Here is a 17,068-nt window from a genome sequence, read left to right as displayed (position 1 = left end):
CAAAAGCAAAGTTGTTGTTTTTGCAGATGTTTAAATAGGAATGGATTTAAAAGCTGTTTTCAAATTTTCCACACTCACGTGGTGGCTCACACTGCAAGACCAAATTTCAATGGTAATAATTAGGATGACTAAAAAAAAAAAACAAAGAGAAGGAGAAAATGTATTAAAGATAAGGAGACCACTGCAACACACACACCTGTTTTCTTTTTATTTTATTTAAGAAGGTTGATTGAGTGATGAGTTTGTACTCTGACGAGTAGCACAGATGCAATAACAGAGAACTGACTCTGCCAATTGTAGGAGTGGTATGCTGAAAACAATGAAAACAGCACGTGATAGATAGCTCAGTCAAAAGGTTAACGGTAACTCACAGACAAAACGTCTTGTTTTTAAAAAGTGCATTCACAAACATGACAAATACTCTCAACTCATGATGTCTATTTTTTTTAAGTGATACAAAATATGCATACCTGTTTTAGATTTGTCTGTATTTCTATACATAGATATTTATTCAAAAGGATCACTTTTTTTTCTTTTTTACAAAGGTTAAAAGCAGGGTTGTGGTCATAGCAGCTTCGGATATCTCTAGCTTCTTCACTGTGTAATGAGATAATCATAGTCTCAACCGATATCCAAATAAAACCTACTGTTTTTCTCTGTTGTTCAACTCAAATGACATATTGTCTTCATTGAAAGAGATTTTCATGAGTGAAGCCTGCAGTTTAGAAAAAAAGATCAATAAAATGCTTGGGCCATTAAATATATTTTTGTATACCCGCTTTTTTTTGTCAATATCATAAATACTAAAGACACACGACAATAATATAAGACAATGCTGGGAGACTAAATGTAAAGATTAAAATAGTTCAAACATTATTTTTTTCAAGTTTTCTAGATCATGAAAAAAAAATCAGGCGAACACAGAACGCTATACTTCAGTCTTTTCTTCAGTCTATCCATGGCCCTTTATATTCAAAATAGCAACCATAAACGAGGTTGGCAGACAACGTTCAGACTGACTTTGAGCAAAAACGCTGCCCTTTTTGTGTTTTAGTCCTGTCCAGATAAGATGCTTGCCAATCATAACCGAGGCAGGATCCTGGTTTTCAAAGGAATTCATAAAAGCAGTCAAACGTACTGATAAAAACCAATAAGTACCATGCAAATCTTGCAAGACGACATATTCTCAAACAAGAGACAAAGTATTCTTCGTATAGGCGAAATATCAAGTGAGCAGGGAATGGGTGAAAGGCAAAAACCTCTAATCAATACTAAATACTATGTTTCCAAAAACAAACAAAAAATATTTAATCTGTACATAATATAGCACGCATGAGTTCAGACTGGATCAGCAGTTTCCTCATAAACAGCCTTGTAGTCTTTGCCTACCTGGAATTATACAGAAAAGTCTCTTTAATTGATCCCAATTTCTTTGTTCTCCTCCATAAATCTGGAGAAGGGACGGTTAGCTGTGACCTCCAGACCAGTCTTTTCCATACCCGTCATGGGAGGGCTGCTGCCGGTGTGAACGCGGTCCATCCCTCCAGGCATTGCTCCCAATGAAGTGATTCCTGCGCCACCAAGGCTGACGGGCAGCTGGGGGATGCCTCCATTCTGGATCACAGAGATTTCATTGTTCTTCATGGCCAGGCCATTGGTGATGGCGGCTGCGTACTGGTTCCAAAAGCCCGGGTCAACGTTCATGGCCCGAGCCGCAAGATCTTTCTGAAACATCTCGCTGAACTTCATGGCGTCCCCACCCAGCAGGGCCATGGGATTCTCCACAGACAGTCGTCGACCCCTTCGGGCCGGGGCATTGTTCCACATGTGCGTTCCCATGTGAACCTAAAATTATCGACAAAACGACAAACAAATGAAAAAAATAATGACCCTGTAATTGTAAATGGAAAATACTCAAAATAGAAATTGTGTGGGATGTACTGGAAAGGAAAACTAAATGTAAAAACATATAAGGCCACATTTTTGGAAGGCTCTCTTTTTCGTGTTTCTTTTTCCTTTTTTTAATTGATACATAATTTTAAGTAAATAAAATGTATTAATGTGGTACTTTGCAAGAGCAAAAAGCTGTTTGTTGGCGAAATCTGTAAATATTACAGAGCTATGAAGATAGTACCTACTTTAAATTTCTAAATTTCATGTGATGTTTAAATAATGCAAAGCAACATTGCACTCACAACTAATTTTTTTATATAAATTGCCATAACTTTTAAAATCAGAAATCTTTGTGGTATAAATCTGAAGTTGTCACTTTGTGGAGCAAATATTCAGAAGTGACAATATGAGTGGTTTGAGGGCTACTTGCACTTCAAATGCCGTGCGTCTTTGATAGCAGAATGAACCTATGTAAAACTCAACTGATGCAATGTACTTTAAGCTGGGTCATACCTTGAGATTGCCCTTTGTGGTGAAAGCCCTTCCACAAATAGAGCAGGCGAAAGGTTTCTCCCCAGTGTGTGTACGCTCATGGATTTGCAGAGCACTGGCTGAGGAAAAATTCTTCCCACATGAATGGCAGTTGTGCTGCTTAGGAGTGCGTCGTGGAGGCGGGGGAGCCAACATGGGGTTGATGCTAGGGCTCATGGTGGTTGGGGGCGCTGCAGCTGGAACCTGAATGCCCACGGGCAGGTGAGGGTTGTCGCTCAGAGACATTGACTTCCCATGGCCGTTCATTTCCATTTTAATCATGTTTGATGCGGTGCTGGCCAAATTGGGAGTGCTCAGCCCTGAACAAACAAAAGTAAAAAAAACCAGAACAATTCGATTTATATTCTATTAGTAAAACACCAAAAGCCTTTGAACAGTCAGAATTTGACTTGAAAATCTACAAATCACTGCTGAAAACTTATAGTTATTTGGTCAAGGTCCTTATTATTCATAAACAACTCTTTTCTATTTGTTCATTCTCTTACTGTCAACAATTTTTCATCTTTAAATTATCATGATATTGAGATGTAGTTATTAATTCATTATTATGAACTCCCAAATGTGCCCAGATAATGAATTCACTTTAGATTTGTGTTTTTGCACATACACACCTCGATCTCTGTTTAGAAACAGCACGTTGAAGTGGCTCTCCTCTTTGATAAAGTGCCTGCCTGGCTGAGTGGCAGTCAGGTCAAGGGCCCCAGTGCCTTCAGTTGCAGGAAGCGGAGATGGCGTCTCGGATTTTTCCGACTTTACTGTTGCCAGGCCAGCTGTATTGTTGTCTTGGACCTCCTCTGCTGTCATGGCACTGCTGATGTTATTATTGTTGAGTACAGCAGGGGACTTGGATCGCTGGCTCTCAGAATGACTGTGTGCTGGGGACAAATGCTGGATAGAGCCAGAGGACTCAGACAAAGCGGGGCTCCCCAAGCTTTGACCCTCAACATCCCCAACTGCAGACAGAGAATCAGTGGTAAAGCAATCAGTCTCCCCTCCAAAGCTACTGCCATTCTGCGAAGGCTTCAGACCAAATGTACGAGTCATGTTGACGGTCGAGTCAATCATCTTCATCTGGTTCTCCATTGCAGCAATGCTGGAGATTACGGAAGTTGGTGGAGAGCTCCCAGGTGAAAAAGGTTTGGATGAGTCCATATCTCCCTCTTTTAAATCAGCTTCATCATCTATGGCCTGCTCCATTTCATCTAGAAGGTCATCATCATAATTGCTCATGGCATCTAAGCTCTTCTCATCAAAGGAGGGGTCAGTTTCCATTTCTTGCAGGCTTTCGGGGATGGGTGTGTTGGGAATTTGCCCGCCCATGTGCATACGGATGTGCTGCTGCAGTACAACTGCATTGGTGAATTTCTTTTGACATATAGGACAAGAGTGCTGAACCCGAAGTGGAGGTTTGGACCTGTGGACACCAAAGTGTGTTTTCAGGTTTCCCTTGGTTGTAAATGCCCGCCCACATATCTTACATTTAAAAGGCCTTTCACCAGTGTGGATGCGATAGTGCATCTTCAGAGCACTCTGGCAACTCAGAACACGGTGACAGATGACACACTGGTTGGGGTCAGTCATCTTCTTGTCAATATTCTCAACAAGCTGCTGCAACTTGGATGTCTCTGATGTTTGCATAGAGTCTAAGAGGCCTCCAAAGGGAAACTTGGCCTTAAAATGGTCTGAGAGCATGGGAAGGACAGGATGGGAGACAGAATTAGAGGCCGAGTTGGGGCTACTGATGGGTTCAGAGACCTGTCCACTGCTGGACGATGATGTGGAGGTGACAGTAGTGGAAAGAAGCACTTGAGTTATGGTGGTTGTGCTAGTCGTGTTCTCTCCCGGTCTAGTAGAGCAGCTTGCGGGCAAAAGAATGCCTTCGGGTTTCAGTAAAGGAGGTGCCTCACACCCTAGGCTTGGTTTTGGGGATGGTGAAGTAGTGGTCATGCATGAGTCAGTGATGATATTTGGGGACAAAGATGCACAGTCACTTGAGGGTGGGGATGGCCTCTGAGGAGACCTGTTGAGAGGAGTGAGGCTTGGAGACTCACCAAATCCCCCCATCATACTCGGTAATGTTGGAGGCAGCTGGAGTCCGACAGAGGTGGGAACTGTGGGAAGAACTGGCTTACTGTCTAGCCATGTGGTAACAGGTTTTTCTGGGGGCAATGACATGCCATATGGGATGCCTGAGCTTGTGGGAACATTGTCCAGGTACTCTGGCACAGGGTAGGGGTTCATCTGTATATGTGGGTATTTCTCTTTGTGCCTCTGGAAGTGGACTTTCAGATTCCCCTTGGTGGAGAAGCGGTTGCCACATATGTTGCATTTGTAGGGCCTTTCTCCAGTGTGGGAACGCAGGTGGATCTGTAGGGCACTGTCACTGCCAAACACCTTGGCACAGAACCGACACTTATGCTTGAAGAAGGGGTCCTCAGAGCTGGGCTTAGTGTCAAATACAGACACGTTTGGGGGCTTCCCCTTGCGGTGCTTCATTAGAGCAGAGAGAGGATCGAGTGCATTGGCTGTGGCTGCTATACTGGCCAGTGGATTAGGGAAGATAACACTGCTCGAAGAGCTGTGAGGTATCAGCGGTAGACTGGAAGCAGAGCTCAGGAGGGTGCTGTGAGTGAGGGAAGGAGGGGTGGTAGAGTTCCTGGAAAGAGTTGAGCTGCTGCTAATGCCACTACCTCCTGTTACACTACTACTAGTGCTAATGCTGTTGTTTGTGACAGAGGATGAGCAGGGGGGAAGTAGAGATGACAATCCAGTACCACTCGGTGGAGGAAAAGCTGAGTTATTTGAGGATGTGATCGGAGCTGAAGAGTTAGATTGCTGACTGCTGCTTTGTGGTGTTTGAGAGAGAGGCCCTTCTATTGCTGAGGTCAGAGGTGAAGGTCCTTGACCATTGAGAGTGGCCGGCAGTCTAACAGGCAGCTGATGGACTGGGGGAGTGATAAAATTATGTAGCTGAAGCTGACTTGCAACAGGGGGGACACAGGAGGAGACGGGCCCCTGGCTTCCAGTAGCGGTACTGTGATGGTGGTTAAGAGCAGGCTGTGGGGCAGACTGTCTGTTCATGAGAGCCACTTGACTGCGAATTTGTTCTATTAGCTGCAGCTGATGAATTTGCTGCTGTTGGAGGGCCATCAGCTGGTCCAAGATCATGGGAATAGCCATGGTGGAAACCCCACTGCCCGCTGCTGCCCTTACACTCTGTGAAAACTGGGCAACTGCAACACGGGTGCCATGAAGGGTCTCTAAGGTAACATTGGTGCTTGGCATGGCGTAACTTGTAACAGCAGAGGGAACGACATCATTGAGCTGAGGTAGGGAGCCATCTGGCTCAGGGGATGTCACATCTCTTTCTTCAGGATCCACATTTTTTTCGGGAGAAAGCTCCAGCTCCATCTGCTCGTCCTCCTTTTCCAGGACACTGACCCCATTTAAGGTTGCTGTCTCTGGGATGTCATCCCCCTCACCAGCAGGGCTGTGGCTGCCCTCCCTGGGGTCCTCACTGTCAGCCTGCTCACTAGCGCAGCTGGGTGCAGGGGAGGGCTCTGTAGGGTACTCCTGTGAGGGGTTAGGTGTGTCCTCATTGTCATTCACTATAAGCACCAGGGGGTTCTTAGTGCAGCTCTTTAAATGTTCACAGAAGTCTGACCATTTGAAGAACTCAGCACAACACTTCTCACATACATGGGTCTCCTCACTGCCGCTGCGGCTCTCATTCCCGCTGTCGGCATCATCCAGCACATCACCTCGGGCTACAAAAAGCGCAGGGAGGGGGGTCAGAGGAGTGAAAAGGGACAGAAAGAAACCAAAGGGAGGAGGGAGGGAAGAAAGAAGAATTAATGAATAAATAATCAATAAAGAATCCACACATATTTTCCAGTGCAGTGCTGCAAAGATTTAACCTTTGATTTTTTTTTCTCTCTTTTAACATAACCAAAATCAATATTCTTTTTTTTTTCACTCTGAACAAATTGCCCTAGTTCACCAATTCTCAAGACCCAGATTTGTGCATTCACACACTCTCCATAGGGCCAGGTAATAATTTTCTTTGTGCAATCCATCAAATTATGAGGGCCTATCAGTTGTGGATACTGCCACTTAATGAAATTCCATAGAACATATTGATTTCCAATATTTCATACAATTCACAGCTGCCTCATCTGTTGGGTACAAATCAGGACTTTGATGGCCCCATTAGGATTCCCCTCTGCTATCAAGCTCAGTCATTTCCACTTGAATTTCAAATGCCTGGCTTTCCATTTAGCATCGCAAAGGTAATGTTAGAGCCCTGGATCCAAGCAAACAACTATACTGAACTTTTGCCACATTGTCACAAAAATGTATTATCATATGTAAGTGATGATATCTGTTGACTTTTGACTTTTTTTTGTACACTATCTACAAATAGAAAAAAAACCCATAAATCTTGACCTTTTAAAATGTGTGTAACAAATTACTATAATTTAAAAGTTTTCACAATTTCGTGTCTTTTTCAAAATGTTCCAAATAGAAAACATTCCCTTTAAGTTAGGCAACACTCGGCGTGTTACTCCTCTCTCTCCACCGGCCATGCTCTCTGACATAAGACTCAACAAATTACATGCTAGTGCCATGGCAGCAAAGTCACTGATTAGTTACACATGTTTAATCACAGTTGTAGGAAGCCACTTCCTCTTCGACATGCAACCATCAACAGTCAAACAAACCCGTGCGAGCTCTGAGCGTGGACCAAATTCACACCTGTAAAAATGGCCTCCTCTTATTAATTTTCCCCCCCTTAGTTATAGTGTGCGGGTCTCTCTGTCGGGGACGTCTGCATAAATAAAAATGTCTGAGTAGGAAGCACACTCAGTCACCACAAGACATCTAGCACGTACTTTATTTCAGAGTCGTCTCCTGTTCAGTTTACATTTGACGACCAGCGAATATCTGGTAAACTATTTATCCACAAATTAAACCACTGTGTATACACATTTAAAATGTTAAGACAATTTCATGGGCAATTGCTGGAAATAAAACAGATTTACTTCATGCGAAGGCTGCTATAAAACAAGGTTATGTTCTTCAGTGATCCTATATTCTTTAAAAGTAGTTAATAACTAAGAAAAAAGTTAAATTCAGGTTAATTATTACTGTATGTGTATGACAAAAAAAATCCCAAAGCATAAAGGTTGCATGTCTGAATTTAGCTGCTTTCACTTGTGCATATTTTCTGTGTTGCTCTAGGCAGCTCACCCAGTGGGCTAAACCAGCACTAAATTTTAAAAAAAGAAATCAGAATCAGAAAATTCCTTGGAACATATAGTGCACATTTCCTTATCATTAAAAGACCCGTTATGCTTTTCAAGTGAGTAATAGAGAGATTCATACATTGCTTGTGCTAACTTCAAAGGTTAAAGTGGAGTAAGCCATAGCAAAGCAGAAATGAAGCATTTTTGCCAATTACAGTGACTCATTAGGAAAGAAATTCATCACTCCTCCTGTAATTTGTGGCCAAAGGGGCCATGCGCCATCGTGGTCTGGTGTCTGTGACTTAATTAATTATCAGCAGAACGGTTTTGGACAGACTCCGTGCTCTCATCCTCATTGGGTTTAGAGCTAACAAAGTAAGATATTATTTTACTAAATCATGGGTGCTGCCAGTTCAATAAAAACAAAAAAACAATTAAGGAATTAAAGGAAAAGAAAATGTAAAATCCTTATGGTTTTATCCCAAGACATACATTGTACGTTGAGACCTCGGTATTAAAAAAAAATCCATTGAAAAACAAATTAGTCATTTAAGCTCAAATACAAAACAGAAATTGACAAGTGAAAAGGAGCAAGTGACTGGAAACGTCAGCGACACGTGACGGCAGGCTAAAAAGCTCCTTAGCCCAGCAGCGGACAGCAGAACTCATTTCCATAATTGAGGGTTGAAAGGTCAACACAAATGAGTAGGCATTGTGTTGAGCTGATTAGTTATTAGAATGGTATTACTGTCAATCTCTTTTATTCATTCATACAATTACAAGTGGGGGTCTTTGTATGCCTCTGACCTCTCTCGCTCTCACACACACACACACACACACACACTGACACGTTTCCTAAGACGGACAAAGAGAATTCACAGATTATGTGCATATGTACGAGGACAAACACCTAAAAAAATTACGACACGTAGACCTGCAAAAATATGCTTTTTTGCCATTAGTAGAGTGCACCAATCACTTCTACACATACACAGACCTCTCCTCCTAAATTTACTCATTTTCAAAAAAAAACAAAAAAACCCAAAAAACCAAAAAGGAAAGAAAAGACTCTATAAATTACATTTTGCCCATCAAAACAATCCTTCCTGTCTGATAACTTTAGTAACTTTAGAGCGCTAATTATTATTATAAAATAAAAAAATCTTATGTCTGATGCTTTTTTAAATTCAAGTCTAAACGCTGTGTAGTTGTGTAAAATACACTGTCTCTTTAAAAATGTGCACGCCACTAAAAAACAAGGAAAACACACGAAATTGCCGTTTTCAGGTTTACTTTGACTAATGCTACAGTTAGTCAGCATTAATCATAGAAACACAAATTACAGCTGCGTACATTACAGATTATTGTCATACTTCCCAAGGAAAAAACAAACAAACAAACAAACAAACGAGCATTAGGAAAGCTCATAATCTCAAAACAACTGTGTTGCTTTAACCTGTACAGTGCTATTGTGCTGTGGAGCTAAGAGGCGACATTTTGTGGCTGCTTTGGGTTTGCAATGCAACACAGTGGAAAGGGATGCATGCGTACGTGTGTGTGTTTCTATATGATTTTATGCGTGTGTTTGTGTTGGGGACGGGGCTAATATTGATTTTCCTACAGTATGAAAAAGAAGGGGATGGAAAAAAAAATCCAGTCGGTTTTTCATTGCTTTAAGAGTCTTCATTTACCCGGATACAAATATTAAGTTGAAGGTAGTCAATAGGGGGATTGTAGACATTGAATCTGTGTGTCCGCTATCTTGCTCAGCAATCTCTGGCATGCCAACTGAAACTGCTAATCTGACATATTATATCAGATGAGGTATTCGTGCTTACCACGGATTCTGTGAAAGTCACAGAGCCGGGCATTGAGAGAAGCACCGAAGCCTTGGCCAATTACAAATTTTCCCATTCTTAACAATTTCCAGATTCACATAATGAAAACAAACAGCAATGACAGTGGGAGCATTTAGCCTACGTTGAGGTATTTCAATCTCAGTAAGTGCAGGGTATTGTAATTTAAATGCCCAATTAAAAAGTCTTCATCATACGCCGAGAACTTAGATGTCATTTACACCAACACCAGTCTGTGAGAGCAGTATATCGTGACCAGCCTCTGTGATTGCGCTCTTCCAAAAAAGGCCCCTCCTTCTGCCCCCTTAAAATGCATTCTTCTCAAGAATGTGAGGATAGCTTAGGACCCTTAAAGAGAGATGCATCCCTGTTGGTCCTGCTCAAGCTGCAAGTTGAGGGGGGAAAAAAACAGAAAGAGGCCTGCTGCGTCCAACAATGTTGGAATTTGTGGCCTGATTAAATTTTTCCATTACACTTTTTGACACACTTCCGCAACTCTAATCGTGAGTACAAAAAAAATAAATAAATAAAAAATAAAGACGTTTCAAGTTATTTGAAGTTGTTTGACGAGACATTTTAACTGAGATACAGCGTGCACTCTGCTTCGTTCTACATGGGACATTATCTGCACCGGACAAAGACAAATGTCACTTAAATTCTGAACATTTGTAGTTCATTTTCGTTTAAAAGAATGACTCTTTATCATACTGGTCAAGCCTCATAGCAAAGTTAATAATAATTGCATGTTTGCATGATTTTAAAAAAATAATCAAGATTCAATAAAAAAAAGGAAATCTAAATAACTATGCTGTCCTTTTGTACCCATGAAGCATATCCACGAATGACCCAGTGCATCCTCGGACTTGCAGAGGCTCAGTCGTCCTCAGCACAGCGCTGTGAGTGTGTGTCATCGGCCTGGTCAGCCCTACTGCAGAGTGGTACAGTCATATCTGCCCCAACAGAGAGGCCTTTGTCATTGCCTGCAGATGTGGAGCAGCCAAAACATTAACGATTTGTTTGTGTAAGCATTTGCAATACAGTATTCAATGACGGCACTCTGTCCAGATGACACTTGCCAAGATGCCTCTCTGTCTCCGGATTTACAAAAAGAGTCCGAGACGAGGCTACAGGATCTAATGCGCTCTCGTTCTCTAACGTCAAAAAAGATTTTTAATTCATCTTTGCGTGGGGTTTGTTTCAATCAAATTGTACTCAAAGCTATATGTTTCCTGTTTTACACAGAAGGCAAAGCTGCACATCTCCGCTCACACGTTGCTCCTCCGCGTCCCCACTTTCTGGACAAACTGGTGTTTAAAATCATCTGAATAAACCAAAACTAAACCATCAAAACCAAACCATTTAAAGGGGAAATTTACCCCTTCAGCTGACTACATGTTAGCTTTTTTCCTAAATCCTCCAAATCTGCTGTCTTGTCTAACGTTAAATAGTCCTTCCCTTCCCTGTCTAGTCCTTCCTCTCAATCAGGATCTCACTTGTTCGTGTGCTGAGTGGTAATTAAGACACAGCCATATTTGAGTGCCTTCTTGAAGACATCTTTGGCACAACTATGTGGGTGGTCCACAGGCCTGCACCCAATGGTGAGAGTGGATTAAAACAAAAGGCAAACAAAGCCCCGCTGCAGGGGAAGTGGTAACAACCATGTTGTCACTACCAGCAGGGATTTTCTCACTTTATTACATTTTTTTGGATTCATAACCATACACGCCCGTGCCTCTGCTGCTATGACGAAAAGAAAGGAAAAGGGCTCAGCCTGAACATTTGAACTGTGAGAAAATTTTGACTTCAAATAATTGCGACTGTGACCTGAGTCAGTGTTGTTACCTGTTCCTCAAGTGTCTCATGTTTTTCCAGAGTAATAATTTTAGAAAAAGAAATCTTTCTTGCTTAAATGATGCTTTGCGTGTCCACTGACAACTGAGGAAATTTACCTTTGAAAATTCTTCTAAATCTTCGTGTGACAGCGCAGAGTTTGGCCACCATCGCTCCCCTGCACATTCACACCTTGAAAGACACTGGATGCCGAGAAAGCGGTGGCGTGGTGAAAAGCCCGCTGCTGCTAACGCTTTCTAGGACACGAGGAAGCTGCGCTGCCAAGGTCAACGGCACACATGTTCTAATTGTACAAGGAGCTTGACATCTAGCGGCAGGATCTGGCTGCCCGGGGCTACACAAAGGTTAAGTCAGCAAGCTTTATAAAAGCACTCCTAAGCAGACCACCCCCTCCTCTTCCCTTTCCCCATCGTAGCACACACACACACACACACACACACACACACACACACACACACACACACACACACACACACACACACACACACACACACACACACAAAAACCCTCCCATGCCCCCAAGAGGAAAGTGTCCGGAAAGCCTGAGGGGGAGATGATATGCCAGACAAGGGCTTGTTGGCACTTGATTTTAGTTTTTCATGTTTTCATGGATGCGGCACATTAAAGAGTACTCAGTAAGCTGCAGAGGGACAGCAGTCATAAATACCACATACAAAGGAGACAAAATAATATTGGGAATATTTAGGGAAAATGAAGGTGTAAGCTGAAGCTTCCCAGGCACAGGGTTCGATTTGGCTGATTCTTTCCTTGTTTTCTTATTTGTAAGAAAGGGTGAAGATCCCTGAGCACAATTTGAACACCACATTCTTCTTGATGTTCTCTTCAGCACTGAGCTGAGCAAAAATGGATTTTAAGTCTCAGTCGAGCAGCGGCTGACGACTGGAACTTTTGAATCCCGTCGACGTTAATACGCGGTGGTTATGTCAAGGCCAACAATCGATAGTGTTCGTCGCAAGCTGCACCACACAGCAATAGGGAGAGGAGAATCCGATCATGCTGCAACGACACACTGACAGGGTGACATTCGTAGCTCATCATGTAAGGTAGTGTTGGTCGAGGCATGGTATTATTAGGTTTATTTAAGTATGTATGGGCTCACTGTGCTCTGCCAAAAGCTTGAGATTGTTTCACTGCTACGTCTTTCCTGAAAACAAGCGAGCCAGTATAGTTGCTTCAGCAAGGAAAGAACATTCCACGGACACTTCCAGTCTCAAGCACAATGGCACTGACAGCATACAGTATGTTACCGATAACGCTGTCTGAGTCTGTGTGTATTTTAATTATGCCAGGAGGTGTGTGTTAATCTGTGGAATAAAATTCAGAATAAGTGTGTAGAGGTTTTTTTCTTTTTAAATTCCACTCTTCTTTTTTTTCCCCTCTCTCTGTGGATCTGACTGTTTTCTGTTTTATAAATTGCAATCAACATTTCGAATCAAATATTTGTAACCTAACCTCAAAATCATCCAAACGTGAGATTTGACAGGAGCAAAAACAAGTTTGATTTTCATTCCACAATCCTACAGGAGTGCAACCTGATGGATGATTATCTCTGTACAGAATCTGAGCAGGGTCATCCGAAACACCGAAACAGGAAAAGTGTCTGTGTTTGTCAATTAGTCAGAAATTATATTTTTAAAAAAGGAGAGATCCAAAGAGTAAACTGAACAAAAGAGTCAGGAATCATCAGTGTGATCCCCCACCCACCCACCCCTCACACCAGCATTTCCCCATGCAAAGAGAGCTTCTCCCCAGAGATTACATCACACATTTCTATTCTAAAGAAACCCTGGAAAATGTGTGTGTGTGTGTTCGCGTGTGTAAGTGTGTGTGTGCATGTGTGGGTGTCTGCGTCTGGGTGTGAGTGTTGGCCAACATGGGCCAAGATAGAAAGGTATAAATAATAGCAGTGATTTGTTGAGAGCTCTGAGCTTCACTGATACCCAAAACACACACACAAACATAAACACGCACACACACAGCTTTCTAAGTTTAAATAAGAGAAATGAAATTGACATCAGCTGAAGTAGGGAGACAAATTGTGATTTTTTTTAAGTTTTCAAGTAAATTACAGTATTGTTGTTAAGATATGCTGCAGTAAATTTACATATTTTGTCTTATCCTCATATTTCCAATACATAAAATGATTTTTTAAATGTTAGATTTGCCACAATTTCAATAATAATCTGCCAAATAATGGAGGATTTGTGCTCTTCACAATTATTTTTTAATAGAAATCCAGTCATATTATTCCTGCAGCACTTCAACTGGCTTCGGACCTGACTTTAGCCCTATAATGATAGTGTTGCTGCGCAAAAGCGCAGTATAAAGGACAAATAATCCCTTTTTTCCCCACATGGCGAAGACGAGCTTTGTCAACCGATCTTGTCGATACTGTGCGCAAAAAGGAACAAATCAAGTGTGCTAAATTTATGTGTGGTGGGGGGGGGGGTAAACAAAAAGCATTTCCATAACAAAACAAGCCTTCGACCTGCAACAGATTCCGCAGGCGCTCAGGGACAAGAGACACACATGCAAAAAAAAAAAAAACAAGATAAAAAATAAAAAATAGAAACGTATAAATTAAACGTTTTTTTAATGAAATTTTTAAAAAAAACTATTACGACCTATTGCTTTCACATCTGCGGAATAAATAATTCTAAACCTCTGGGAGAAAAAAACCCCCAAATAATTTTCCAACTTGTTTCGTGTGTTTGTTACAGTCGTGCTTGCATTTCGGCGTGTGCGCGTGCACGTCCAAAACCAACTGCAAAAGTGTTGAAATACAGTATTTGAGAAGAACACAGCTCCGAGATTTTTGTTTTTTAAACAGGCCTTTAAAATGGGCCTCCGGCACCTAATGTAGACGCTGTAACCAAAGTGTAAACTCTTAACTATTATTAAAATTAACCTGCCTGACAAAAGACGATCATATGATGCAGGTTTAACAGTTTTTTGGGGGAAGGGAGGGAAGGAGGATAAAACAGACACAAAACTTCTAAATCGTCAGACTTCCTCTTCGACTAAGCTGACACGTTTGACTTAATATTCGCATCCTTTTATGATTTATTGCAAATGATTCCCCCTGTGCCTATGAAATAAATCCACTGCACTCCACTACAAAAAACATAAGAACAATAATAATAATAATAATCCAAATGACTTTAAACCTCTTTAATTTAAAAGAATGGGTTAAAACGTTTGTCAAACAAAGTAAAGAAACAAAAGTAAATTGAAGAGCAGAGCTGTGAGGGGGAGCTCTGAAAGCAGATCAGGCTAAAGGAACTTCAGCTGATCAAATCCACTCACCGTGCTCGGAAATCACCCCGGCTAGTGCGGGATCCTCGTCCGACTTGAGGTGCTGCGGTTTGGCTTGCTTGCGTCGGGACATGCTGCTGGCTTTAGTGGTGGCGATGCTGCTGCGTTTGCGCTCCGAGATGTGTCTGCGTTTTGCAGATACATCAGCGAAGAGCGAATGAATCAACACACAAAAAGTTCGCAAACAGTCTGGTGGCGGAGAGAGAGAGAGGGGGAGAGAAAAAAAATATAAATCTGAAATTAGCCGGTGTTGCTGCTGCCGCTGCTGTTGCTGTGCGTTGGATTGCGCATGTCGGTATAATAATTATGATAGTGAATAATGCCTCGCGATTAATGGCAGTGTGTGAAGGTGGGGAGGATTGGCTGGAGGCCAATGGACGCGCATTGGATATGGTAATGAGGGACGGACTAAGCAATTAGCCGCTTCACTCTCAGACTTTATCCGTCTCTTTTGTCTTTACTATGCAACCTCCACCTCCCCAACAACACAACACAACACAACACACCAAAATCTCTTGTTATACCCAGTTCATATGGGGTCTCCAACAAGGGGAACGCCGGGCTCCTTTGCCCCCTACTCCTTTGAGTAAGCGCACTGACTCACAAGTACTAAGGATTCACCAGCGCGTTCTTCTTTTTTTCTTCTTTTCTTTGACGAAGTGTCTCTCCCTGGCCTCAACGATCCCTCGTTTACCGCAGAACTTCAGAAAACGTTTTCTCGTTAAGTCTGTCCCGAGATACTGGCTCAGTTCTCGCAGCGCCTCTCTCTCTAACTTCTTTTATTTATTTATTTATTTTTCTTGTTCTGTGCGTGTGGCGAGGTGAACACGCAACTCCTTGAATCGGACTCAAAGGAAGCGACGTTTAGAGTCGAGATGTGTCAGATTTCTCTCGGTGGATATCTTCCCGGTGAAGCAGCCGCAGTTTGAGTTGCTACACGGGCACCGGCAGCAAGGAGAAGTGGACGGGACGAGTTAAGTTATTTGCAATAGAGCGATAAACTGCCACCAGCTTTTGCTTTTCTAAAGGCGCAGCTCCGCTCTCCAAACTTTGACGCGCGTCTTCCGAGAGAGCGGCGCCAAGATTAGCAACAGTGCTCCTCTCAGTAACAACAAGAACGTCTGTGTGATCAAACACTCGTGTGTCCGACAAAGAGAAGTCGCTTCGGTGCGTGTCTGACCGCGACGAAGTTCCTCCTGTGTACCTCCTCTCGCCGTGTATGCGCCCTCGGCTCGGTGCGCTCTCCAAAAGCGTCTTTTCTGGATATTTGCTGATCAAAAAAAACCCAAGCACCACTTGATTTCCGAAAAAAAAGAAAAGCCCAAAACAAAACAAACAAACAAAAAGAAAAAAAACTAAAGCTTTACTCGGTGTCTTTCCTTCGCTCGGCTCTCGGGCTCATATCGAAACCAACTTTGAAGTTATCTTCTGGCAGCCCTCTAGCAGCGTCGGTCGGTCTCTCGCTGTTGGGCATGGCTCTGTGTGTGGGGGACTGCGCTGTGTGTGAGAGTCAACCCCCAAGCAGGGGTTCAGCCCATTGCTTTCAGCCACCACTAGGATGTACCACCACGTTACTGTTCAATGGATCGTCCTCAGACTTCTGTGTGAACACCCAGATTTGACCTCCCATCATATAATATCTCACCCGTCACCGCCCGTATCCGCCAGAAGGCTGGGTCAACATATTAATCCGGCAGAGTATTTTTAATTTATGACATCGGCGATATTCTGATTACACGGTAGGCTTTCAATCACAACACCCCGGCTTTATTCCAACTTTATTTCTGGAATGTGGACATTTTACGCACGGTGGCGGTTTTTGAACATGTGGGCTGCTTTGTTTTATGTATCGACACTAATATTGGGAAATTATTGCAAAACAACACAATAATAATAATAATATGAATATGAATAAGTAAAGTGTGTCAGAGTACACATCATACAGCATATAATTAAAACCTCTTTTCCTCAACACACGGTTAAAATAAATACATAAATGAATAATCATTTTGCACTAAAATGTACGCATGCACGGTGGGGAGAAAGGAACCAAATGAGCTCGTGCTTGAGTGTCATGCGAACACCGCGTTTTATTTATTTATTTATTTATTTATTTATTTATTTATTTGACAGAAGTAACGGTTTCATGTTTATTTCTGTATTGCTAACTTTAGGAAAATGTATTTTCATATTGCATCGTTAAAAGTGGATGTGGAAAATGGGCACATCATAATCGCGCTAGTTTCCGACTTCAGGCGCACAAATGCTGCCAATTCCTGACTAAATTAGAAACCTTTTTACTGTAATGATAGATCTTCAGCTTTTTTCAGTTCA

At 42.3% G+C, this 17,068-nt stretch overlaps 1 protein-coding gene across 2 annotated transcripts; it reads right to left on the bottom strand.

Annotated features, from left to right (window-relative positions):
- Positions 1–201: 201 nt before the first annotated feature.
- sall3a (spalt-like transcription factor 3a) lies at positions 202–16,194 on the bottom strand. Of its 2 annotated transcripts, XM_039618995.1 has the most exons (5): positions 14,726–16,194; positions 6,145–6,212; positions 3,057–6,018; positions 2,407–2,744; positions 202–1,845 (listed from the first exon to the last, which is right to left on the bottom strand). In XM_039618995.1, the coding sequence occupies exons 1-5, from the start codon at positions 14,805–14,807 to the stop codon at positions 1,414–1,416; spliced, it is 3,882 nt and encodes a 1,293-aa protein (XP_039474929.1). In that variant the 5' UTR covers positions 14,808–16,194; the 3' UTR covers positions 202–1,413. The 2 variants fall into 2 exon arrangements, with proteins under 2 accessions (XP_039474929.1, XP_031604039.1); XM_031748179.2 differs by having other exon boundaries at positions 3,057–6,212.
- Between the last annotated feature and the right edge of the window lie 874 nt (positions 16,195–17,068).

This window comes from Oreochromis aureus, linkage group 11 (assembly GCF_013358895.1).
Source record: "Oreochromis aureus strain Israel breed Guangdong linkage group 11, ZZ_aureus, whole genome shotgun sequence".
Classification (NCBI taxonomy): Eukaryota; Metazoa; Chordata; class Actinopteri; order Cichliformes; family Cichlidae; genus Oreochromis; species Oreochromis aureus.
This window is presented reverse-complemented; position numbering and strand designations above follow the sequence as displayed.